The sequence below is a fragment of the Hippoglossus hippoglossus genome, chromosome 14 (assembly GCF_009819705.1).
Source record: "Hippoglossus hippoglossus isolate fHipHip1 chromosome 14, fHipHip1.pri, whole genome shotgun sequence".
NCBI lineage: Eukaryota > Metazoa > Chordata > Actinopteri > Pleuronectiformes > Pleuronectidae > Hippoglossus > Hippoglossus hippoglossus.
The window spans coordinates 3,618,540-3,646,035 of record NC_047164.1 but is presented as its reverse complement, the minus strand read 5'-3'; the positions used below and the strand labels follow the sequence as shown (position 1 = coordinate 3,646,035).

Below are 27,496 nucleotides of genomic sequence, written 5' to 3'. Positions count from 1 at the left end.
AAATTAAAAAAAACATTCAAACCCAGGGTGGAGCTGTGAGTGGCCACACAAACACACAGGGGGGCATGACGATGTATGAATCCAGCACACACACACACACAGGTGCAGTGGGAGCTTGTTCATGACACTGTGCTGTTATAGGAGCTGGGAGAAAACCATTTGAGCCTCACTGGGCGTCCATCGTTTAGAAAAAAGACCTCAATTTGCATTTCATTTTCCTCTCGAGTGGCTCCATGTCTTGCTCGGGTTTCTGAACAAGGGGCGTCCATTAACATGGCCGCCGTGTGTGTCTCCTCTCGCCCAGTGTCTTTAGGGGCCTCATTTCGGCTCGGTGTCCGTCACTCTGCCTTTTAAGGGCTTTTCATATCCTGCTAGCGTCCAACTGGGGCTCAGTTTCTTAAAATGGGGTTCCTCATCAGGGGCTGAAAAGAGGGAGGGATTGTGCTGAGCTGAGGACTCTCCATTCCCACCTCCTCCTTCCCCCTCCTCCACTCAGCTGCCACATGTACGCTCAACAACTGATCTACGCAAGTCGGCCATGTCAGAGTCGCTGCCGCGGCCGGAGATGCACATGCCATGCAGGAGGCCGTTCACTTCTATCATGTGTAAAATGATTTGATTGGTTCTGTGGCTGCGTGGAACTGGAAGAGTTTCAAAAGCCTTTAGAAAACGGCAGCTGGTTGCGGAGCCGTTAGATGTTTATTGGCACAATAAAAGAAAATGTAAGTGACGGTAAATAGTCCTGGAGTTGTATGATGTTTTATTGATGTTTCTATTGGAGTAATAAAAACAAATTTCCACTTCTCTCCTCTGAATGTACTCTACTGGGATAAAGGTGCAATCTCTCAGCTTTGATAAGTCATAACACTGCAAGGTAGTAAAACTGCTGAATTCTGGGTGTGGAACAGAAATACAAACCAGCATTAGAACTGTTCCTGCTAAGGATGTTTGTGAAAGTGGAAAACAATTAAAAATGTTTAACGTAAATCTAGAATAAGTCTTTATATCAATGTTAAAGCATCAAACAAGAAAGAATATCAAAGAAAACGAGGTTCAGGAGAAACAGCTGCTGATAATGTTGAGCTGGAAATCCAGAAACAAGTGTTGGAATACTTGTAAAGAACCTTGGAACAAAACGAAAGCACTAAACAGGGAGAAGGTGGCGATGCAGAACAGTGCAGCCGACCACCGGACTAACCCTCAGGCTCCTGAATCTGCATAGCCCTCAACTGTCCAGTGTGTTCTGCAGCAGCACCGGATAATAAAGTCTCCTGGCATCTCAAACAGCTTAAGAATATGAGTGGGTGCATGCACGTGTGTGTCTGTGTGTGTCAGTGTGTGTGTGTGTGTGTGTTGGCGAGAGCTTGCCGGTCTCTTACCATGATGGTGGTAACCACGACAGTGCGGTTCTCCATGCCAGACGTGTCGTTTGGAAGCAGCGGAGAATCCTGGATCAGCACCAGCTTGTCCGCATCAGTCCAGTAGCCGATCTGCAGGGAGGAGGGAGATGTGAGCGTCCGTCCCACGACGGGGGCGTGTTCATGTGGACTGTAAATAAAGATGGACGACGCGACAAGCTCTCCAACAGTGAAGCCGAATCATCGTGATCACCCCCTGGTGGCTGGTAGATCGTAAACATCCTGCATGTGTAAGCTCACTACAGCACAGTCTCAAGAACGCGAGATAGTGGAAATCGTATGCAGAATATTTTATCTTTATTTCTGTATAACTGGAGAGAGTGGAGATGCGTCGACCATTTTTATATACCGTCGATGGTGTGTACTAATAAAATATACAAGTTATATGTTACACAACAGAGGTGCAGATCTTCAATCTACTTCTTAGCTTTGGTTGTGGATTTGAAAATCATTTACAATCAAAGACTTATTTCCAAGGCCAAGAATAAACATTAATGTTTAAACACCGCTCCCCTGTTTTTGTCGTTCTAGCCAATAAAACTGTTTTGCTTTTAACACCAGTATCCTGACGTAGAGCTGTGATTCCACTTAAACAGACTGAGTGGGATCCTTGAGCTATCACTTATAGTCTATAGTTGTAACGGCCTCGTGCACCAAGTCGTGCTGCTTCGTTTTGTCTCAGGCGACTTCGTGTTACCGTTGTTGTCCAGAAGTCCTTCACTGGAACTAACACACATGATGTGTTGGGGTCATAATATGAATCTTCTGAGGGAATAATGCTGAGAGGAGGTTCACAGCAATGCTCGACTGATTTAGGACTTTTGATAAAAAGCCAATACCCATCGATCTCATAATATATTGATCTCATAATAGACGGTAGCTTTGACAGCGACCATAAGCAGCTATAACTCAGAGCGAGTGGAGATACGCTCGCCAGCCGGCTGCTGGTGGCGAGCCAGAGGGGAACGAGGGGCCGTGATTGGTTGATATCTCCCGTGCGCCGGGGCATCGGGATGATTGAGGAACATGGGAAATGGTGGAGAGAGGCTGTGACCCAAACACACACACAGACACACACCGTGTCCTGACAGGACCCTCGCTGGGACCAGGAGACGGGCCAAAGCAGCTTTTGATTGATGGGAACCCCTCTCTGCTTCCTCGGGCCCCCCCACCACCCCCTCCCTCCACCTTGATTGCTCTCCATTTCATTTCACCCCCCTGCCATCACTCACAAGTGCTCTCCCTCTCTCCCTCGTTCTTCTCCCCCCACCCCCCATTTTCCCTGAGTTTCATCTTCACACTTCCATCCTGTCAGAGCAGAAGCAGAGCTACTGGAGGCCTGGTTATGATAATAGAAGACGCCACACTGCGCTCTGTGTTGTCCCAGATGCGTCACGTCTGCACATATCTGGGACCCTGCAGAGACGTGTGAGGCCTGAAACATGCAGTATTACATCACTTGGGACAATTATTCAAATGGCGGCAGTGTGGTGTGATGTCTTACCCGTCTGGGTCCGTTATTCTTCAGTTCAAACACGTCCATCGTGTAGTTGACCCTGCGGCCATAGTGGTCAAACTGGACATTACCTGTTAATCCCTGCAGCCGGACCTGCACACAGAGGAGAAGACATGCACCGTTAAAATGACATCGCTAACAACAGCAGGCAAACACGAGGAAGAAAAACACACATCAGTACGAAGGTCAATCTCCTACTAAAGAAGATGAAAACATGTTGTCACCAGAAGAAGCAGATCAATACAAGAAAAGCAAGAACGATTAAGAGCGTCACCGTCACCGTGACAAGTTGTGTTGCACGTCTAATCTCTAATGTCGGGGAAAGGGCTGAAGAAAGAGACACTTTTAAAGTATTGAACTGTTTTACTCCCTTTCCTCTAGTGTGTTAAATATATATTCCCTCAGTAATGGGAGCCCCCCCCCCCACAGAAAACACTGAAGTTCCTGATACAAAGCCAATGCGTATTGATCTTGTAATGTACTCATCTTTTTAATAGACGGGAGCTTTGACAGTGACCATGAGCAGCTATAGACTCAGAGAGTGGAGATACGCTCGCCAGCCGGCTGCTGGTGGCGAGCCAGAGGAGAACAAGGAGCCCTGATTGGTTGATTGAGGAACGAAGCCAACCATCTTTTTACAGGGATAAATATGACGCACTTACATAAACTACATGAGCAGTTAGATGACACACACCTCTTCAACAATGTGACTCAGGACGTGTTCACACCTGAAAGTTTGCACCAGGGTTCATGTCTTTGTTCAGACTAAACTGTAAAGTCAGAAGATCCAAGGTGTGGAAGTGACACCATCTGATGCCCGTTGGAGATTCCGAAGATCAAATACAACCAGACTCTACGTTTACTACCTGCAACCTTTACTTTCTATTAATGAACCAAAGGAAAGTCAATGCAGAGGCTGCAGAGAAAAGCTTAATAACCAGAAATGAAATGAGGATTTTAATTAAAGCACGATACGGCCTGATCGTGTCTGATAGAGTCGTCTGGAGTTGTGGTGGTGATGTCAATAAAGTTGAGACTCCTATTAACCCCATGTGTCATCAATAAATCCAGTTTGATCTTCACAGAGAAGAACATTAAGCAAAATAGATCTATCTAAAGTTATAAAATAATCCTGTGATGGAGAAAAATGATTCAACCTCATGTTTGTATTTGAGTCGTAAACAACTGAAAAGAAAGGAAGATTTAGCTATAATCAGAGGATGAGATAACATCAGTGTGTGATGTCCTTTCCTTCCTCCGCCCTCTCTCTCACCTGTTTGAGAGTGCGTTCCATGTCGATGCCCTGGTTCCACGGCGCGGCGGGGTTGGCGAGACAGTCGCCAGCGTTCCCCCTTCTGGAAATGTCGACCTTCTGCCTGCGCAGGTTCCTGAAGGCCTCGGCCATCACCATCACCCCGTCGTATGTCAGCGCTGACGTGTACTGGGAGGGGAGCAGAGATGCAGATGTTAGAGCGTGTGAGCACAGCTGGGTTGTGTGAACACTTTGCATCACAAAGTAACGCTGCAGCAGGAATTATGTTTCAACTCCGGCTTATAAGATTTATCCAAAGGAAATAAAACTCAGTAGGGAGGGTGCCTGTGATTTTTTAAATTACAGTCTTTGTGACCTGGAGGCCGGTCGGCTGTTCTGTCTGTTTTGGGAACACACTGCACAGAAATAAAGGTATGAGGCCAATTAAATGCTGATTTTGCCGGACAGCTAAAAATGTTCTGCTGCATTTGCTGGTCAGATCTATCTGCGTAAGGCGGCATCTGAGAGCCCGCCGAGTGTCTGCAGGGCCGAGCTGTCCGACCTGCAACGTCCCCGGCGGTAGCAGTTTGAACCCAGCTCATTATTTTCTGGGAGAGAGAGGGCGAGGAGAGAAGAGCACACACCCCGCAGTGAAAGCCCCGTTTCTCCTAATCTATCTTTGACCGGGAGACTCTACAAAAAAATCACTCTCTCCCTCGTGAGCCGCACATTTCCCTAAAACTCACCTCTGGCGCGGCAGAGAACTAATTGAGGGGGATGACGAAAAGGCAGCAGGATGGAAAGAGAGGGTGGGGGGGGGGGAGAGAGGCGAGTGTTTAGTCCAGCCGGGGAGCAGTCTGCCATTAATTATCCCAACTAGCAGGAGTTCATTAACTTTGCCTCCGGCCGGGGGTGAATCCTATTCATTAGCCCTCTGCTCACTGTGACATTATGGCTCTCAACAGACGCCGCTACACTCAATCCCCTGGTTCCTCTCTGACAAGCTGCCCAAAGTAAAACTATGCACACAAACAATCAAGGTGCGGGACAAACTCAATAACAGGACGATCACTGCTGCCGGGGACAGGAACGTGGGACGTGACGGGGGTCGGATTAATTCTCCCAGTGGAGCAGCAGAGTGATGCTCACATGACTCGAGTCAGACGTCAGACAGTTTATCTTTCTCCAATCAGCGTAATTAAAAGATGTCAGAGGATTAGTTTGGAGGATTGAGCATCGTCGGATACTATAAATGGTAAATGGTGTGTTTTTCTATCGCACTTTTCTAGTCCTGAAGACCAATGTGTGTGTTGGCAAAACTGTAAAGCGCTTTGCTCTTTACGGTATGGGGGAGATGGGGATCAAACTGCCAACCTTCTGAGCCGCACCTTTCCTCGACAGATTTCTACAAAACCTTGAGGGAGGACGCAGTATAAGTCCGGATCAGGGGATGTATCCAGGAGGTTTTTGAACCTTTTCAACAGTTTTCCTAGAGATTAACTCCTGGATCTTGATGAAAAGAATCAGGCATATTTAGGGCACTGATATGAAGGTGTGAAATTTGGTGCAGCTTGATTGAATTTAAGGGAACTGTTGGGCTTTGGCTGTGGTTTCCGCTCTACTTGATGTCAGTCTAGCTCTGTAATTCGACTTTGTAGAGCTGCGTTGATCTCGTTTACAACCGTTACCTTTCTTGTGGCCATTTGTCATAAATTTGGCTAGAAGACCAGGTAGCTACATGGCAAGTCGACGTCCGTAACCCTGCCTACGAAGCTCTAATGGACCGGTTGATTCCCCGACCAGGAAAACAACCTGTTGATGAGCACCAGAGCTGATCGCTGCAGTAAATCAGGAGATGTGGACGATGATCTCAGGTATGAAGCAGGTAAAAGTCCACGTGCTGTTGCCGGATGCAGCTGAAGTTGGACAGCGTCTCTCCTGGCTGTAATAAAACTGATCATTTAAAAGCTATAGTCTGAGTCACGAGGGTTAGTGAACCACCCGCTGATTCCTGGACCTTTTTAAAGACGTTTTTTTTTTTATAACACAAGTACAGAAAACCCGACGCAGCAGCCATGTTGATACACCAGCAGACAGAAGAATTGACTGTGACTCGGAGAGAGGGCAATTTGTCAAGACACAGAGTGGCGATGGACACGCACACTCAGAAGACGCACACACACACACACCATTTCCACTCCACTGCATATGGATTTTAAAATAGAAATCTTTGGTCGGACCCAGATTTGCTGCAGGGGGGGGGGGTTTGCTGACCACTATGGCGTGATGCCTTCTTGCCCCAGTGCCGTTTGAAACCTGTGTGGCTGAAAAGAATGTAAAGTGGGTCAGTCTGTCACATCGCCGCATGTGAGAGCGGTGGAACGCAGCGGAGCAGATTGCTGATGATTACGAACGTTTCTTACATGTACGTGCGAATGGATCATATTTTATTATAGCTGCTATTATTTAGCTGTTGCTTCAAGCAGATTTCGTATGTATTAGTGTCTCTGTGTTCCTGCTGCTTTCACAGACCTTGCAAACATGCTCCTATATATTAATACGCTTCATCTTATCTACACTGTCCTTTCTTATATCTTCTCCAGTCACATCAGAGAGATGATTAAAGCGCCACAGTTTTGCACGTTTTAGCTTGTTACTTACAAATAGCATGAAACTTGCTTGTGTTTGCTATTTTTCAAACACATTCCAGATGAAACAGTTGGATTCTGTTCATTCCTCCACAGGCTGAACATCAAATTCCACACGTTTGAAACTAACTTGAAATCTCACATCTGAGATTTGAGAGTCGGCCTTTGAACACCAACATTTTTTTCGTGGATTTGACTTTGAATCCCCCGCAAACCGGTCTTCAGGAGAATCAACCAACTGTCCGACGTACCTTGGGCGGGGCGTCCGAGCCGGGATACTCCCTCTGGTCCAGCTTGTTCCAGCGCTGCATCAGCTTGATGACCATGGGGTTGCTGAAGTCAACCAGCTGGAAGCCCGTCACGTTAGCCCCGCCGTGCATGAAGCGCTCCAGGTTGATGTCCTTAAAGCCCTTGAGGGGACAAGCAACAGGGGGGAAGACTGGTCATGGTCTGAGTCCAGAGGCAGAAACAGGTGAGTGATGGGAGGTGCAACAGATATTGATGATTTGATTTAAATACGTTTATTGACTAAAATTTACTGAGCATCCCTCTGAGCCTCAACACAGACCAAACACATAAGATAAGAAATGGAATGAAACCATAAGCAGATACCAGTAAGAGACTGGGTGAAACTATGAAGGTTTTACTGGTGCAAAACAACTGAGCAGCTGTCAAATCTGAAGTTGTGAGATGTGAATATGAGAAAAATGCAATAATTCCTCTCCATATGTAACACAATGAGCTGAGAAGAAGAAGAAGAAGAAGAAGAAGAAGAAGAAGAAGAAGAAGAAGTAGAACAACAACAACAACAACAACAACAAAGAACAGAGAACAGAGAACAGAGAACAGAGAACAAAGAGGGACACGGTGAGAAGACGTCTCAGTTCCCCTCACCAGGTTGGCCATGATGTAATGGTAGCCTTTGACGTGTTTCCCGACGCTGACGATCTGCGAGGAGGCGGAGCACAGCTCAGCGTTAATCTGACTGGATTACAGCATAACACGTTAATTACTGTCAGTGACGCGTGAGGCAGGCGAGCGTGTGCGTGTTGACACAGTGGAACCGTCAGCTTGAATCCGTAGAAGATGGGACGTCTAAACAAATGAACAGGCCGTCATGGCAGTGAGTCGCCGAGGAGGTAAACGCTTCACGCTTCCAGAGACGTGACAATGCTTCACACACACACACACACACACACACACACACACACACAGACACACACACACACAGGTACAGTCACGTAGCTGCACATTGGTGATTAAAACAGATTTTGAAAGCTGACATCTGCTCAGAAATCCCCACTGGACGTTCAGTTAATCAAGGAATGAATTAATCCTCTAAAAATGTTTTGAACCCCTCAGAAAAGCTTAGATTTATATCGATTCCCCAACAGCTTCATCACAACGAGAGCCGAGCAGCAGGTTGTGAAGCTTCGCTGGTGGGTTTATTTATCTGAATCTTAACATGGAGGAGACGATCAGCTTCCCTGTCACTTTAGGAGCCAAAGGAAATGAGTCTTTTCAAATAAATGTAAGAGTTGGTTCTTCCATTCGTTACCTCGACCAAGAAAATAATGTTTTCATCTGCGTTTGCTTGTTTTTTTGTTTGTTTTGAGGATTATGCAAAAACTGCTAAACCCATTTCCACCGAACCTGGTGGAGGGATACGGCCTGAGCCTGAGAAGAAGCCAAGTTTACATGTGGATGTGGATTAAGAAGCAGATCCAGTTAAAATACTGTCTTAACATTTTTTAACATTTTGTAATTTTTTCAGGGAGTAAAGCACAGATCTTGATTTTCCACTGTTCCACTAAATTTTGTTTATCGTTCCTCGTCCTTTTTTCTTTTATGTTCTTTTTTTAATTTCTACTAAAACAAGTCAGTCCTGAGTTTTTAGTTTTCATATGAATTCAAAAGTAGTTCCAATTAAACCTGTTCATAGTGAATAAAGTCAGTAAAGATGTCGTCTTTTTTAATTCTGGTGCCGAGCACAGTGTGTTGAATTTAAAACTGAAAATGAAAACACGTTTTATCGGCCTCACACCTCATAACATGACATTTTCACAATTCTTTCCCTCTTTATGACCAAATATTACATTTTATTATGTTGTTAAGTTTTATGCTACAAAATTTCAGCAAATTCAACTACTGTGCTCATTACCTTCTCCGAGGAGGTTGTGTTTTTAGTGTTGTTAGTGGAGGTGTGGGGCACTACCAGGGGAAGAAGAACAGCCAGATCCACGTTCTTTATCATGACAGTCGGGTTAGATTAGTAAACCTTGGTGGAGGTGGAAGTTCTCCAAGAGCTCAAGTGATGGAAGTTTGTAAATCCAACATCCAGGAAGTGTCTAAATGTTCCAACGACAGGTTTTTATCAAGACACAACAGAACGAGAGGAACTGAAACAGTGGAGAAGGAGAACAACTTAATATGTTAAATAAAAAACTGTTTTTCCTCTCAGGCTGCGTCACTGATGGATTTTAAATCTGTTGCCTTTGAAACCTGATGTAACGTGTGATGTGAGTGTGAGGGACACTTGCACTCTGCGCCTCCCAGTGAATCACATGATAAATATTATCAGATTCTGCTGCATGTCTAATAAAATCCAACCGTGAACCAGAAGTGAAAGACTCTCATTTAACTCCCTGCAGCTGGGATGGATGGAGACTGAGAGTGAAAGGAGGGAGCGTCGCTCCGATCGTCGTTATGGTTTCTGTTTTTCTTTTTACCTCCTTCACTTCACACTGAGAGGGAGGAACAAATCCTTTTAATATTCTGATCTGATATGAGAAGAATCTCCTCCTCAGCAACTTAAAATTGGCTCTTTCAGTGTTTTCGGGGGGGGGATTAATAAACTCATTTCAGTTTTAGTGCGTAAGAGATGATAATTAAGTGATTTGTTAATTACAGAGCTGCTTCTTTTAGAAGAAGAGTGAGATCTGCATATTTAACCCTGTTGTGCTGCAGCCTTTAAATATAAAGACATTAAATTCTGCCTAATGTTGGAAATATTAGAAGGTACAACTTTGTAAATTCTACAGGAGGAGTTTATACGTTTCTTATTCAGCTTAAGGTGTGAGACTGAAATGTTAAACTGCCAATAAAAAATGTATAAAAATGCATTATGATAAAGCAACTTTTGGGAAATCTAATTTGTTTTATGCAAAAATTACGAGACGGATTTCCACAAAACTTGGTGGTAGAATTTCTTCAGTTTCTTTAGGCTTTTTTCAACAATTACAAATCAAGATAGTGAATTTAAATGTAGTTTTGAAATCTTCAATAATTTTGCAGGTAAAGCACAAACTGTACAATTAGCAAATTAGCTGTGAGCCAATTACATTTCCCTTCGTGCAGAATAAATGTTTGGTTGATTTCTTTCATCAGGATAAATTAATTTATTCAGGCAAATATTGAAAATGTGACATTAAAGAAAGTTTTAAAACATTGCTATAATTTTCCAGAGCCATATTACATCCTCCCACCAAGTTTTGTAGTTATCTATCCTGAAGTTTTTGCGTAATCCTGCAAACAAACAAACCAATCAACCAACAAACAAATGGATAAACGTTAAAAACAGACAGAATATGATGAATCAAATCAAGAAAAGACAGAAGCATGGTTTTGTTACCTTACAAACCATCAGATAAACATCTAATCGCCCTTCCTCAGTATAACAATCTTTACATATTACCTCTCAGTCACATGACTCTCATCCGACGACCTCACAACTTAAAACACGGAAAATCATCAGCATCGATACATTGATAACTAAATCCCAAATGTTCAACTTCCACTTTCCATTCAGCGCTTTAATTCCCTGACATTCAAAGCAACATCTGGCTGCTCATCAGCCTCGATATGTTCCGATCACACTGTTGCTAAGCAGCCAACGAAGCTCAATTATGTATTCAAATCCTCGTCCTGGATCGGAACCATTTGGCACGAGGTAAACACGCGCCGGGCGCCGGCTGGAAAGAAAACAGGATAAAATAGACGTTTATGTCTTTGGCAGCAACTCTGACCGCCGTCGCACAAAAACAGCACATCGTCCCACAAGCCCTGAACATGACAGAGTCCATCACGTCTGCTCGTGGGACGCTCCGTGGCATCGGGCGGGGACGGAGCGCCGTGCGTACACATCTGCAAGATAAGTTGTTAGAACCATGACAGATGTCAGAGCGGAGATTTCCTGAATAATTGAACAATTACAGAGACACCAGTAGCTCCAGGGAAGGATTGATGGATGAAGGGATGAAGAGGAGCAGGAGGAGGAGGAGGAGGAGGAGGAGGAGGAGGAAGATGCGGATCATATTCTGAGTGTGTTTATGCCAACGAACGCCACCGGAGATGAGCACAGGCTGTTTTCAAGTTCAAAACATTCTAATGAGCACAAACATTAAAAAAAAAAGCAGAGTGAAACAAGAGTGTGAAACACCAACTTCTGTTCTATGGAGATGTTTCGTTTCTGGGATGTTTCAGAGGACGGGAAAAATGAAAATTACATTTTGCTGAAGGGTTTGGATTCAAAGGACAAGTAAATAAAGCAAATTCTTCTTCTTCCTCCTCATATATAAAGAACAAATTCTCCTCATCATCACAAATACATGCCTCCATATTATGCCCCCCCCCCAACTTAGCAACTGCTCGAACATATAACAGATCTGGAAACCACAGTAAAGACATCCGTGCTTCTTTTGAACAAAGTGTTTGTTTTAATGCTGAGTCATGGTAGCATCACCTGCTCCAGCATGTTCTGCAGCCTCTCGGCCTCGAGGTCGATCACAAACTTCTTCTCCTGCCTCCGGTCCAGATCCTCCAGCAGGCGCCGGTAACTGGCGTCGTTGAAGTTTTCCACGCAGATGGCGCTGACCTGCCAGTTGTTTTGTCCCGCCTTCTCCATGATGGCCTGCAGGATGGCGTATCCTGGTGGAGTCACACACACGGGAAACACTGTTAGTCATCTTATTTAAAGTGCCCATCATCTTTGTTTACTTAGTTTTGTCGTTGGGAATGTGTCAACATGAACAAACCGATGACACGTCGACTTTAATGTGGAGGATAGTTTATAATAGATAGGATAGATAATAAATGAAAGAAAAAGAGACTAACATTAAATAATTACCTCTGGAGGTTGAGTGATGAACATTTAACATGTTGAAAATATATATTTTTTAAATAAGGCAGTACCATGATCTTTAATTAAAATACTTTGGAAACTGTTGCTGAATGATTCCTTTGAAGCTAATTTTGCGATATAATATATGACTTGTTTTTTTTTTTATACAGATCTAGATCCAGATGCAATTTATTTGAACATTTTCTGTTACTATATTAATAGATGTGCTTTCTGAATATTTCTATACATCTAGATTTAAATTCTAATTCATGCTTGATGTTACGACGAATAGACGGAAACAGTAGAAGCCTTCTCTCATGGCTCTGAGGTCATTTAGTATTTGTCTACTGAAAGGTTACGGAAACAGTTGAAACAGAGCAGTACCACTGGATGTCGTGGGGGGGGGGGGGGGGGGCAGTGTAGCCAGTAGTTCAAGTGAGACAACAATAGGACACAAGGAAGGAATTAGAACAATGGCGGAACTTTTTGAAGACAGACAGAGTTGGTAAGAAACGTCGGACATATGAAGACGTTACTTTACTCAGACACAGGGGGCGCTATGTACATCTTTCTTACAACGTACATTACTCTGCCCCCTAGTGGACGTATTGCTCAACAACCATCAACGTAAAGAACACACTGAATCATGTGGCCAGTGACATCGTTTGAAACGTTAATGAGCTCCTGAATACCTTTACTGGTTAAAATGATGCTGACTGTGTGAAATGTGTCTCATCACCACGTGAAGTATAAAACATATTGTTGTTAATTGCTGCTTTAAACAGCAAACTGGCGTCAGATGACACACCATCTCTGGCAGGGGAAACTCTTTTTACTGTCGACAGAGAAACTGCATTGAAGCAGACTCCTCTGAAGCTTTTATCCTCCTCCAGTCGGATCCTTGCTTTTGGTCCAGTCGGGGAAACAGGCGCTTCTCCACAAGTCGGATGTGTCACGACACTCTGGAGGCTGAGGGTGGAAGGGGGGGCCCCTCGCTGTCAGGTTCGTGTATAAAGAAGATGAGTGTCAGAGAGGAAGCTGCATGGGGAGCTGCGAGGGCGGCTGTTCTCCAACAGGAACAGATGTCCCCCTTAAACGGCCCCTCCTGGTGGCCATCACAATCTGGCAACCCGTCTCCCTTTGCTCCCAATTAGTGGATTAACCTGTGCACTGGCAACCGGGCTCCCTCTCCACCTCCTTCTATCTCTCCCCGGCCCCCGTGCTCCCCATTAGAGGAGCGTCGCTGCAAGGAGGGACTGATGACTGAGGCGACGCACAAATGGAAAGCACACACACATACATACTCTACCATGCATACTCTCACATACATACATACTCTCACATACATACTCTCACATACATACATACTCTCACATACATACTCTCACATACATACATACTCTCACACACATACTCTCACATGCATACATACTCTCACATACATACATACTCTCACATGCATACATACTCTCACATACATACTCTCACATACATACATACTCTCACATACATACTCTCACATACATACATACTCTCACATACATACATACTCTCACATACATACTCTCACATGCACACATACTCTCACACACATACTCTCACATGCATACATACTCTCACATACATACATACTCTCACACACATACTCTCACATGCATACATACTCTCACATACATACTCTCACATGCACACATACTCTCACATACATACTCTCACATGCATACATACTCTCACATGCATACATACTCTCACATGCATACATACTCTCACATACATACTCTCACATGCATACATACTCTCACATGCATACATACTCTCACACACATACTCTCACATGCATACATACTCTCACATACATACATACTCTCACACACATACTCTCACATACATACATACTCTCACATACATACATACTCTCACACACATACTCTCACATGCATACTCTCACATGCACACATACTCTCACATACATACTCTCACATGCATACATACTCTCACACACATACTCTCACATGCACACATACTCTCACATACATACATACTCTCACATACATACTCTCACATGCACACATACTCTCACATACATACATACTCTCACACACATACTCTCACATGCATACATACTCTCACATACATACTCTCACATGCACACATACTCTCACATACATACTCTCACATGCATACATACTCTCACATGCATACATACTCTCACATACATACTCTCACATGCATACATACTCTCACATGCATACATACTCTCACACACATACTCTCACATGCATACATACTCTCACATACATACATACTCTCACACACATACTCTCACATACATACATACTCTCACATACATACATACTCTCACACACATACTCTCACATGCATACTCTCACATGCACACATACTCTCACATACATACTCTCACATGCATACATACTCTCACACACATACTCTCACATGCACACATACTCTCACATACATACATACTCTCACACACATACTCTCACATGCATACATACTCTCACATACATACTCTCACATGCACACATACTCTCACATACATACATACTCTCACATACATACTCTCACATGCACACATACTCTCACACACATACTCTCACATGCATACATACTCTCACATGCACACATACTCTCACATACATACATACTCTCACATACATACTCTCACACACATACTCTCACATACATACATACTCTCACACACATACTCTCACATGCATACATACTCTCACATGCATACATACTCTCACATACATGCATGTACTGGATCCTGTCAGGATGGCTCAAGTGACTCCTAAAGGAACGAGCCACACCTCCCATATGAGACTGTTCATTTTCCTACAGTTCATATGAGACTGTGTATTTTAGTGGAAAAAAGGGAAAACTTAACATGTTTTCAGAGCAGGATTTGTGTAATTATTTTTGATGATAATTTGACAAATTATGTGTGTGTACTGTCGCACTTTTAACTGCCAAAACTTTTCCATTCACTGTTCTGCAAACAGGAAGCGATTTTATAATGAAATCTAACCTAAGTTAAGAAAGTATCACCTTTAAATGTACAATAAAAGAAACTTCAGCCACTAAGTAGCCTCTCAATCGAAACAATAAGAAAAGACCTAGTTTGACGATGGCGTGAAGCAGCGAGGGATCATGGGAGATGTCCTCTTCACCAGTATTGCCAGTAAAAATGTACCTGATCTATTATGAGTGATCGAGTTCCTAAGAGCATCTGAAGATTTCTCCTCTGGAACAACTGATATTAGTTTCTAAAAGGCAGAAGGAAAATCTATATCTTTAACGTCAATATTCACGTCCCTGGACTTTTAGAACAACTTGTCAGTGAAGGTGAAGATTTCTTTTCCACAAAGGAAACAGAATAAACGACTAATCCTCCTCTAAAGACGTTCAAGGTCTTCAGTCCTCATGGTGTGGATTCACTTAACATTTACTTTGCAGTGTTTGTGTCTACCTGCCAGCAGGGACTGCACACAGGAAAATGTCTGGTAGCTAAATCTGACTCAGTGTCTCTTCTCGTTGCTTGCGGAGAATAAAATATGATGGAATAAGCTTTTGCGCACCTTCCCTGACAAATAAAAGATAATGAAAAAGACTCTGTTGCAGGTGAGAAGCGGCAAACGGGGCAGAGAACGACTCCCTGTGGCAGCTGCAGCTCCTTCGCAGCTATTGACTGAAGCCGGTTCGACTACAAATGAGCAGCTGTTTTTGTTCACTGTTGCTGTGAAACTATAGTTTATGCCATTACAGTGGTGATCCCCTGCTTTGAAACCATCTATAAATATTTTTCATCTTTATCTCAGCACGACACCAGGCTGCAGAGTCATAGTTTATCCTGCAGGAGCCTCAGCGGTGCAATCAATTTTCATTTTTTCTCAAAAAAGCCTCAAAAAGTGAATCAACAGTATATTTTGTGCCGGTTACTGTTTTCAGGCCTGTGCAGATTCCTGTCCTTCCATAGAAAACACACACTTTACAATAATGACAGTGGCAGAAACAAATTGTTGAATTTCACTCTAAACGAGTGTCGGTAGCAGCTTTTCTCAGCTGTGACCACGTCACGTGTTAATAAAAGCGCAGACACTCCTGATTGGCTCGTTAGCCCTTGTAGCCTTTTTCCAATACAGTGTTATTAATAAGACCATAATTCAATTGAATTGTAGTGTTTTAAGTTCATAGAAAACAAACGTGCTTGAGCAACTAGACAGTGATAAGATTTGTGATTTGATGTGCATAATTACAAATGTGCTTCTGTTTTATAAGACACTAAGTTTTGAGGATGATTAATTATTAAAATTTGGCTTCAAACAAAGTTACTGCGTCAGAAAATCAAAGAGTGAAACTAAAAATAATAATAAAATGTGACTATACGAGAGTTGATGTTGGTTTGAATCTCTCGTCCCTGCTACGAAGTATTTTCAGTTTTACATGTGACGCAGAGAAAAACTATTAAAGTTGTACTTGATAAACTAAATAATATAACGTACTGTATGATAAAGAAATTACATTACATTCAAAATCAAGCGTTACATTAAAATCCTAATAGGTACAACCCAGGATGCCTTTATTTAGTTTTTTGTATATAAGCATCAAATGGACATATCATATTTATTTTTGTAGTTTTATTATATGTTTGCTCGTTAAGAAGTATTTTTGAAACAAGGATTTGTGTCGCTCCCTTTTGGTTGTATTATCTTCAGAAGTAAAATAAAGTCATTTATTCACTTATTTTAATGCATCTGTGTTGTTATTATTATCGTTATTAGTCTTATCATCACAGATTTTATCCCTATTTTTGACATTTTCTACAGTATTTCCTCGTTTTTTTATTATTCTTTTAAAACCTATTTTGCATTATTTCATTTCCTGCTGTATTATTAGTTTCAGTCATTTGTGAAGCACTAAATGTGCAGAAGCTGCTGAACGAATAAAGTTGGATTGAGGAATTCAACCTCTTACCATGGTCCTGCCAGATGCAGATCAGCAGCTGGACTTGTTGCTTGTATGTAACACTGAGGATGATGATGATGATGATGATGATATCCCATCATGCTCTATTGTGCTGTGTGGCGAACACGGTGTATGGACAGGAAGTTGCGGCGGCTGGCGGTGAGGGGCCGGCTGATTACCAGCTGATAAATGTGTGTGGCCCCGGGCTGTGTGTGGAGCAGCAGCCAACCACGATGACCGTCAGAGACAGAGCCACGGGACACGGGAGGAAAACAGCTGGAGGAGAGAGAGTGCACATCTGGACCTCTGCCTCTTCTACATCTTCACCTCCATCCTTCCCTTCCCCCTCTTTTCCTTTCACCTCTTCCTCTCCTGAGAGGTTTTTAAAACACTGACTCCTCCTGCCCATCTGCTGCAGAGTCATCTCCTCTTACTCTCCCCTCCTCCCTGACTCCTCTCATTTTTCATCATCTCATTTCATCTCCTTCTTTACTCTCCTCTCTCCTGTCTTCTCCTTACCTCAATTTCATTTCCTCCTGTTTTCTTCACCCTTTACCTTCTCTCATGTCATTTCCTTTCCTTCCCTTCCCTGACATTTCCTCTCTTCTTGTTTCCTCTTCCTACCTTTCCTGTCCTCTGCTATCCACTCATTCATTCTGCCTGGCTTCCTCCCCTCTTTTTCTCCTCTCCTTCTGTTTCCTCTTGTCTCTTTCACTTTCTACATCCTGTCCTTCATCCTCATTCTACTCCTCTTATTTCCTCTCCTCTTCTCTCTTTTCATCGTTTGTTTTCTTTCTTCCTTTGCTTTCCTCTGCTCTCTACTCGTTTCCCCTCCTGCCTTTTCTTTTCTACCCCCTCTCCTCCCTGGCTGTTTCCTCTAATATCTTTCATGTTTACTTGTTTCCTCTCCTCTCCTTTCTTCTTGTCCTTCATCTTCATTTCACTGCTCTCATTTCATCTCCCTTCCAGTCATCCGCTCTCTTGTCTTCTCTTTTCTTCACCTTCTCTCAGTTTGTTTCCCCCGCCCCTGACATTTTCCCTCCTCTCATTTTATTTAACTTCCTTTCCTTTCCTTTCCTTTCCTTTCCTTTCCTTACCTCTGCTCCCCAACCTTTTCCTTTCTTCCCCTCTTTTCTCCACCCCTTCTTCCTGGCATGCTCCCCTCTCTTCCTCTCTCCTGCTGTTTCCTTACCTCTGCTTCCTTTTTCCCACCCTTCATCCTTCATTCTGCTCCTCATCATTTCCTCTCCCTTCCCTTCTTTCCCACTTCTTGTTTCCTCCATTTCATCCCCCATCTTCTCCTCTCCTCCCCCGCTGTTTCCTCTAATCTCTTTCACTTTCTGCTGGTTTCCTCTTTCTTTTGCAGTCCTTCATCTTCATTCCTCTCCTCTCATTTCCCTCCCTCTCCTCCTCTTTTTCTTCCTATGATCTCATTTCCTTCCCCACCTATTAGTTTCCTCTCTTTTCCTCTTATATCTTCATGTTTAGTATCCCCTTCTATCCAATCCAATTTCCTCCATTTCATCTCCTCTCTTCCTTTTTCATCCCACTGCTTCCTATATCCTTCATTTCATCTCATGCCCTTTCCTTCTCTCCTCCTCCTTGCTTCCTTTAATGTCCTCCTCATTTCCCCTCCCCTTTTCTATTATCTCCTCTGTTTTCTTCTTCCCTCCTTTCTTTTCCAGCACTCCACTTTCCTCCATTTCCTCTCATCTCATTTCTTTCTTTAACCTTGTTCCTCTCCTCTTCAAACAGTTCCGGAAACAATGTCATCACTCAATTTATTTGCATTCTCTTTGACTTTCTCTCTTAAATAATTTCCTTCATTCATTTTTATTTCCTTATTAGTGAGTGTGTGTGTATACGTGTGTGTGTGTGTATATACGTGTGTGTGTGTGTGTATACGTGTGTGTGTATAATGGGAAATCCAGGGAAGCTAAAAGGAAAAGCAGCCACTCTCAAACACACACACACACACACACACACACACACACACACACACACACACACACACACACACACACACACACACACACACACACACACACACACACACACACACACACACACACACACACAGAGCTACAGTATCCAGTCCCTTGTATCTGGTGCTTTGATGCAGGGAATCAGACTGGCACTCATTGACTGAGCTCAGCCATGCGTGGGCTGATTCTACATTATAGTCGATACTGGATGAATGCCTGCTCCTGTGTGTGAAAAAAATCCTCAGGCTAAAGTGCTGCAGCCTGCACCCAAAAGCCTTGTGAAAAGTGCATGTGCATGCTCACACAAACACACACAAACACGCACACACACACGCACAGTTAAACCCTCTAACAAAGACAGAAGACCTCATGACAACATTTGAGGCTGTAATATATTCACGTCTTCAGAGAGAACGACTTTAGTTCACTTTCTCCTTACTGACGAACAACCAGTGTCAAGTACACAACCTTGACAAGTGATGCAGAAACACAATCAGTCTGAAGGGCGGCGCCAGAGCTTACACATTTAGTAATTCGTATTTAAACCACGTCAGGTATGCAGGGTCTCGTGATTTTTGGGGATTTAGAAAAATGGTAACTACTTGCAGACACTAAATTCAATGTGATTGGATTGTACTATGTCTATTCTTATATTTTTATTCTGTATATGTTGTATAGTTTAAATTGAGTATATTCTTATACTTGTTATATGTTGTTAGTGTTTGTTGAACCTGATGTCCTGCTGCTGTAACACGGGAGTTTCCCAGTTTAGGGTCATTAAAGTAAATAAGTAAGTAAGTTAGTAAGGTAAGTAAAGTATGGCAAGTAATATAAGTAAAGTGATTAAAGTAGGTAAGGTAAGGTAAGGTAAGGTAAGGTAAAGTAAGGTCAGTCATCCAATATGTGCAGCAATTTGGTTTGATTCTTTGTCTGGAAACGAAACAGATTAAAACGGATCAGCTATAAAGTTCGCAGGGGAAATGAAAGAGGGAAGGAAATAAGAGGAGAGAGTATCGGATAAGACACGGATAAAACCTGTAGAAGATGAGAATAGATTACTGTAAATATTCATCATGATATGAATAATGGGAAAACCATTCCCCTGGAAAATGACTGACTTTAAAAGCTTAAGTTTAATCATCTATATTCAAAAATCTTTTATGTGAACCTGCAGGTCGTCAGTAGGTTTCACTCAACAACAGGAGGTAACAGTATCTGTCCTCAGTCATGTTGTTGATAGCTGCTGCGTTGTCGTCCGTCTGTCACACACCTGACAGCCGGTGTTTCTAACTGTTCGTACGACAGCAGCTTCGACAGAATCCTCGACATCAGCGATCAGGCAGTGAAACAGGAGCCTGGTTTCAGCACCATGGACAGAGCCCCTAACTCAGCCGAGGCTCGTACAGGGAAAATATCAAGTTCAGCAAAATGCAGCAAATACACAAGTGTTCCATGTAACTCACAAAACACAAACCACACAGGATAACATATTAAAAACTCTATTAAAGAAATATTTTATAATCGAGAACTGAAATGTTCCAATGCGAAGAGTGTGATGTATTTGGCGAGACATAGTTTTCTATAAGAGGATAAGCTATTTGACGATGGTGGAGGAGGTTGTGATAAAAGAGGCTCGTTTGTCCTTGTGCCTGCGTGAATCCACATCATGTAGTTTCTTATCCGCCATTGTTGAAATGTCTTCCTCGTGTGCTTCTGATCACTTCACTTGAACACTGCCCCTCCAAGATTTTCAGTGGTACTGCTCTGTTTGGTTTGTTTGCTCCATATCCGTAAGCTTTCAGAGGACGTGCACAACTACAGAGGAAATGACAGAGGACTGGCTTCATTTCCTTTTCCATATGTAACAGTGAGCATTGTTGAGACTTAGAAGGATCTGCTGCTGACATCTCAGCACCAGACGTCACACAACCTCTTCAGAAGTCCGTGTCTCAGCAGGTCACAAGCGTTTCTGTGGCCGTCAGAGGACTGACAGCATATTAGAGAGTTACAGACACAAGTCAGGGCCGAGTAACCAAAGGATTGATATTTCTGAATTATTGTAGATGTTCGTTTTTTATGCTGAAAACATACAAACTTAGATTTGTAAAACTAAGCACCAGACATGCTTCAGCTGCTGTTCCCTGATTGAATATCTTCTGTTTGACCAGGAAGCTTCTTGAGAATGAAAGAATCGTTACAGTCTGCTCTAGAAAACATGACACAACGAAACACCGGCTAATCCTGATCTTGAGTCAGTTGTGATGGGAAATGGCGGTGGTCTGGCTGTGTCTTACAGCTCGGGAAACCTCCGCTGTGTTTTTTGGGGAGAACACTTGATCAGATACGAGTGGGTGTTGTTGAGAGAGGAGGCTTTTTACCCAGTCAAGCATGTACGACCTGAGATAAGAGAGACAAGGGGCAGGGAATGATTTGTTCTGAAGGGGAGGCCATCCTGATAGGGTCCTCACTCTGCAGACACCCCCCCCCCCGCCCCCCCACCATACATCCAATCTGCTCACAAATCCATTGCGGGCCCCCCCACAGCAGCACGGAGAAAGAATAGAAAACCCCCCTCGACGAGCTTCTGGAGAATATATAAAAAGTGAGATGTGGAGATGTGATCCACGCAGTCGCCCATATCCATTCTGTCTTGTAATGGAAATGTGACACGGAGGGGGGGGGGGGGATTAAAAGGGGAATAAAAACTGAGAGAAAGTGAAGATTACGTTTCCTGTTTCCCATCAACAATTACCACTGGACTTAAATACCCAAATTGTATCATGGAAAAGGAGACGCCATCGTGTCTACAGAGAAATCAAATCTAAAACCAGCTACATTACATGTGTCTTTCTGCAGAACGTCTCAGTGACCTTCAAATGAATAAAACATAAGCTCCGTCCTCGTCACTCACCCCGATCTGTGTCGTACAGGAACACGAACTTGTTCCAGTCGTAGTGGTCGAGCAGCGACAGCAGAGCACCTCGGATGGACGGCCGGAGCTGCAGGGTGAACTGGCTCTCGCCCTCGGTGGGGAAGCTGGGCGTGATGAGGGAGATGTGCAGGGCGCTGCAGAAGGACGTCAACGTGTGGACCGAGCGCTTGTCGTACAGGCCGAAGATGGCGAAGACACCGCGGGAGTACTGCGAGCAAACTGAGGAGAAGGAGAACAAGACAATCAGTTAGTACAAAGAAAAGAAGATGAGTGGATGTAGAGGGAAATATATAAATATTATTCCTGTGAAACCCTTTGAAATCATGTGAAGGAATTTATATTAAATGGAAATGAGGTTAGTGAGAAGAGATTAAACAATGAGCCGGACGCTCAGTGGATTTGGTGACAATTCTCCGTAGGTTTTGTCAATGCCCCCTTTTTAAATTCCACATAAATATACATATACACCACATATATTGGCAATTAATATTCTATTTTCTTATTTCTCTCTTCTATCGTTCTTTAATATATACAACTAGGCCATCGTCAGGCTGTGAATCAGTTTACTTATCTTTTATTAAGCACTTCTCTCCCATGACAACTTCACGGTGAAGGAGCAGAAACAACAACACGTAACGAGGTCTCGTCTCCAGAGAAACGCCGTTTTTTAAACGATATAAATCTCGGCACGCCGCCAGGGTTTGGCGCACAGGAAGTGATGTTTCCATTTCACTTCAGATAAACAGAGGAAGAACCGCGGTGGTTAATACGGGCAGCGATAGCCATCATAAATGACAGAGGCACCTGAACGGTTGACGAAGACAAATAAAACCAATCGCTGTTTTGAATGACAATGGACTGCTGGGAAATGTGGCACAGCGACGAGCGCTTAGCACCATGGCTGGAGACAACAGAACAAACCATTATCCCGCTGATTACCACTTTAAACCCTTTCGAGAGGAGCAGTAAACAGAGATCAAACCCCAACACGTCCGTTCCCTCTCACGCTTTCATCTCAAACGCCGCTCTCTTCCCCATTAAACCACAGATACAGTAGCAACGTTTACACGAGCGGCGCGTTGAGTCGTTCCCCTCCATGTTGTGTAGATACAGTGAACTCCAGAGGACGTGTGGCCCATTAACAAAAACTCACTGAGCTCAGGCTGCTGCTGCTTCATGACGTAATAACGGAAGATGTCAGGGAGCTTTTCATATGAGTTCATATAGCAAAGCTTCCCTAAGCAGCCAAGTTGTGATGGAGTCTAAGATAGATGTTGGTCGTTTGAGAGAAAGAAAGAAAGAAATAAGTTAAATAAAGAATGTGAATGGGAGAAAATACAATTGTGGACAAGCTGAAATAAGCAGTGATTGCTTCTAAATTAAATTCCTTTGTCTTTTTTAACATGACTTAAAATGACAGCAAAGAACTATGAGATATTTCTAAACAGTCCCATTCGTTTTTCTGATGGAGGTTTTTATTATCAACCTTCCCAGGAAGATTTACCACAAGCTAAAAGATTGTGAAACCATGTTATTTGCTCCTGAAGTTCGTAAAAACATGTTTTATTCACGATACCATTGAGAAGTACTACACTACCCACAATCCTCAGGTGTAGTAGCAACATATCTGATGCTGTTGTCAAGGAAATGTTGACCACAACTTCAAAAATCATGTCGGCTCTGATTGGACCATTCAGCTGTGAGAGGGGATGTGACGACACTAAAGTTACACTACTACACTACGTTACTATACACTATATGAAATGCTACACACATAAACACAAGATACAAACTACAATAAAGTGCAGCACTGTATTAACAACAAGGTTGAATTCAAGAAGAAGCACAGGAGGTTGTTGGAAAGGGTAAATTCTCAATGGTTTATGGGATGTGTAGTTCTTCCACTCTTAAAATAACTATGTACAGTCCTCTACCTCGGCCTTTTCCCCCCGTATCTAACAATCTTTTGCTCTGGATCAAATGTTTTATGGTCACGATTCATCTTGAGGCTGGTCGGCCTCGATCCAGACTCAAAACTCTTTCAATAAAAGATTTCCTGAAACATCAATGGAGCAAACGAGATATGTTCTAAAAGTGGGCGGCGGCTGTTACATTCTATCACGTTTCACAGATGTTTCCAAGGATCCTGTGTTTGAAGATAAATCAGAGGAGAATGAATATGGCCTGTAATCGTCTGGACTTGATCATATAAGACGATGTAGAGTTTATAGGGTTTTATATTTCCCTCTGTTAATGATGTGTAACACGCTGCTCTGCCGTCGCAGATGGTCGTCCTATATGTTTAACGTCTCTCTGAGCAGGATGGAAACTTTTCATTTGCATCAAGCTGCGCTGTGCAAACACACACAGCATGTCCTGCTTAAGGAGATCTCCTCATTATAGAAAGGTTTGGCTGTCGACAAGAGCCGCACTGTAATTGCCCACTTTTAACACACGCACACACACACACATTCACGCACACACTCCCAGAACGACGACAACAACAGAGAGGTAAAATAATGAGCCTCCTCTGCCAGTTTCTGGGTGCGGGAGAGAATCAGAGTGAATGGCAAACTGAAGGAAAAAGCTCGAGACAGCTGCTTCACTGACAAACCCATTGTTTCCATGCAGAGTGCAGTACACTGTGGAGAGTGTGTGTGTGTTTGTGTGTCTTTTCTGATCTCCCTGCCTCACTGAGACAAACAAGACAACAGTGAGAGTGAGAGAGAGAGAGAGAAATCCATGCTGCTTGTGTTGTACACACAATTAAAGTACATGCAGGTGCTGGATACCGACACGAGCAGGAAGAAGAAGACGACAAGTCGAGACTGAACTGCTGAGGGATTCGTCGTAGTATCACGGCTGTAGTTTGCTTTTCCTTGTGTCAGGACTGAAGTCAGCGTCTGTGTCGGGTGTAGAGGAGACGTTTCTACAAATATTTGACCTTCATGGAGACAGAGAATGGAACTTCACCAGAGAAAGACCTGTGACATTTTCCATTATAATGTGTGTCTGTGTGTGTCTCTCTGTGTGTGTGTGTGTCTGTGTGTGTCTGTGTGTGTCTGTGTGTGTGTCTGTATTGAGGGATGAAGGCTCTCTGGAGGAGCACAGTCGTGGTAGACAGAGCCTCCACTGAACCAAGAAAAGAGTCCAGAGGTTGGAAAAGCCAGACAACCCACTGATGTCCCCCCGAGGGACGGGAGGACATCAATACACACTTACACGGACACACACACACACACACACACACACACACACACACACACACACACACACACACACACACAGTTCCCTGAATCCCACACACACGGTATATTGCTATAAAGCACAAATTCTAGTTTGACTAAGACAAAAATCAATATGTGTTTAAAGAAGGTCTGAGATCAAAACCTGACACAGCTGATCAAACTTGGTCCCCCTGGTGGGATTGTCTCTAATTGCTGCTTCGTTAAATACCAACAGGGTTACACTCATGACTGCAACTGATAAAACCACAAAAACAATAATAATAGGATCAATCACACTTTATTTAAACACTTGCTATCATCACATATTATAACATATTGCAGCCTTGTGTGAATCTGCCCTCTTGCATGGAGTCCGTCAGATGAATAGAATAAACCAATATTCTTTGTATTTGTATAATACTTTCTGAATTTACAACCTAACTTTAATGCTTCTTTTCCTCGGGAAGATTTGCATTTTCTCCGCTCTGCTCTCCTTTGGTTGATTCGTAACATTTTAGCTACTTTAAACAAGCGTAAAATGAAGGAACTGATAGTTTCCTGTATCGTTGTTTCACTTATTTTCTGCACATGGGAAAGTTCACGGTGTTTAACGGCTACAAAGAGGTTATTTGCACACCAGATACTGAATGTTGGACTGAAATTGCAGGTGTGGATTTATGCATTACTATTTATGTTGTCATATTTACAGACAGAATGAGGAAAAGTTTATATGGAGGATTGAGTCGGCTGCAGGTTCGGTTCTGATTGGCTCTTTGCTATTTCCCTATTTCACGGTTATCCCCAAAACATATCTTAAAGAAAGGAGTAAAAATTCACCCTGGGAGCCACAAGGAAAACACTGAGACTCCTGGGAAAAGTGTGGTTATCACTCCAAGATACAGCTCAATGCAGACGTAGGTCCAAGAAAAATCTAAATCCTGGTTTTAAATCCTGCAGGTTTCATCCCATGGCTGTGATATTCCATAAAGTTTGTTTTATTTGCTCTGTACGTTCGGGCCAACTGTGATAATAACAGAAAACTGCTTGAAGGTCACAGTTCCAGACACTCAGACGCTGCCAATGAGACCATTCAGCCACCAGACGCTCTGGCACGGTGGACTCTACAGTCGTGAGTTTGCAGTTGCACTTGAGCCAAATGGCAAATGATGAGTGTTATCCATTTAATTCAAACAGATTGCCTCGGCGATGAAGAAGGAATCCGTCTGAACCGTAAAGAAGTAACAGCTCACCAGGGAATCTGTCCAGTGTTTCTCCCAAAGCATAAGGATCAGGTCTGGATTCACGTTCAGTCGCTCACTGAACTTCACACCAAAGTAGAATGGAAAGAGTTTCTTCTTACAAACATGAACTATAACGTCTATTCTGACAAATACTTTGAAAAAAGTGGGAGCAACAATACGGGAAAATGTGAAACAGACGTCACAGTAACAAAATACTCAACTTTGTGAAATATGTGCCTGAGTGTGTAATTCTTTAACTGCATATTTTTTACCATTCTGCTGCATAATACTGATGCCTCCTTTCTGGGGCTGTGCAGGGAGACAGGACAATTCATTTTTATGCCCCTAGAAAAGAAATAAAATAACTACAATTTCACCAGAAAATGTCAAAAGGACTCGTGCTCCGTCTGAGACGTGACATTTCCCACATGTGTTTTTGAGCCGCGCGGCTTCACAAACAATCCAGAGCAGAATTCCTTTGCTGCAAAGAGACAGCACAGACCAACGGTAGCAATCCATCAGAGTCAAGCTGTATCAAAGAGAGTCTGCTCCGTATGACCCAGTGGTGATGTGACAGCAGTCGTACTGACAGAGAGTGGGCGGCCACTGGTGACAAGCACAGCTCCTGGACTGGTCCATTTAGTCCCACACTAGCAGTGACCCCGAAACAGCATCCGCTGGCCTCACACTCTGCTGCACAAACAGGTCACACACACACACACACACAGACACACACACACAGACACACACACACGCACACACAGAGCGGATCAATGGGCCAGACTTTCTGCGTGTGACACACTAATAGAGCAGTGCAGCGGCAGCTCTACTGTCATTTTACGTAACAGTTGTCTGAAATCTCACTTCACTTCCAGTAAAAATCAAACCTGATGTGAGTGAATTTTGCTGAAGTGCATCTCGTCCCCGAATCGGCCGAGCATCAAACCGCCGGGCTCATCTAACCCGGGCTAAGCTAAGATAAACCACGCTAAGGTGAGATGAGCTTCTCTAATCTGCCGCTATTGACCGACCAGGACTTTGTGCGCAGGCTAAACTGCCGTGTCACCAGAGCTCGGTGGAACTCGGTGGACGGTTGAATTCACTCGAGTGACCGTCACACAACCGCCCCCCCCCTGGCCTCCTCTCCCAGGTGTCAGGCCCCGCCCACAGCG

The 27,496-nt window shown here is 43.4% G+C and overlaps 1 protein-coding gene across 5 annotated transcripts in view; it reads right to left on the bottom strand.

Annotated features, from left to right (window-relative positions):
* The window catches only part of gria4b (glutamate receptor, ionotropic, AMPA 4b), a 100,073-nt gene that overhangs the window by 29,907 nt on the left and 42,670 nt on the right, over positions 1–27,496 (bottom strand). For 4 of the 5 annotated variants that reach the window (XR_004616101.1, XR_004616100.1, XM_034607054.1 and 1 more), the window contains exons 3-9: positions 21,836–22,075; positions 11,576–11,760; positions 7,729–7,782; positions 7,086–7,244; positions 4,208–4,375; positions 2,923–3,027; positions 1,380–1,490 (exon numbers count right to left, since the gene is read on the bottom strand). Coding sequence is in view for 3 of the 5 variants with exons in the window: in XM_034607054.1 (XP_034462945.1) it covers positions 1,380–1,490; positions 2,923–3,027; positions 4,208–4,375; positions 7,086–7,244; positions 7,729–7,782; positions 11,576–11,760; positions 21,836–22,075 (1,022 nt within the window). In the remaining 2 variants the exon portion in view is untranslated. Of the gene's footprint in view, positions 1–174; positions 423–1,379; positions 1,491–2,922; positions 3,028–4,207; positions 4,376–7,085; positions 7,245–7,728; positions 7,783–11,575; positions 11,761–21,835; positions 22,076–27,496 lie in introns of those variants that run through there. The other variant, XM_034607055.1, reaches the window with a different exon arrangement.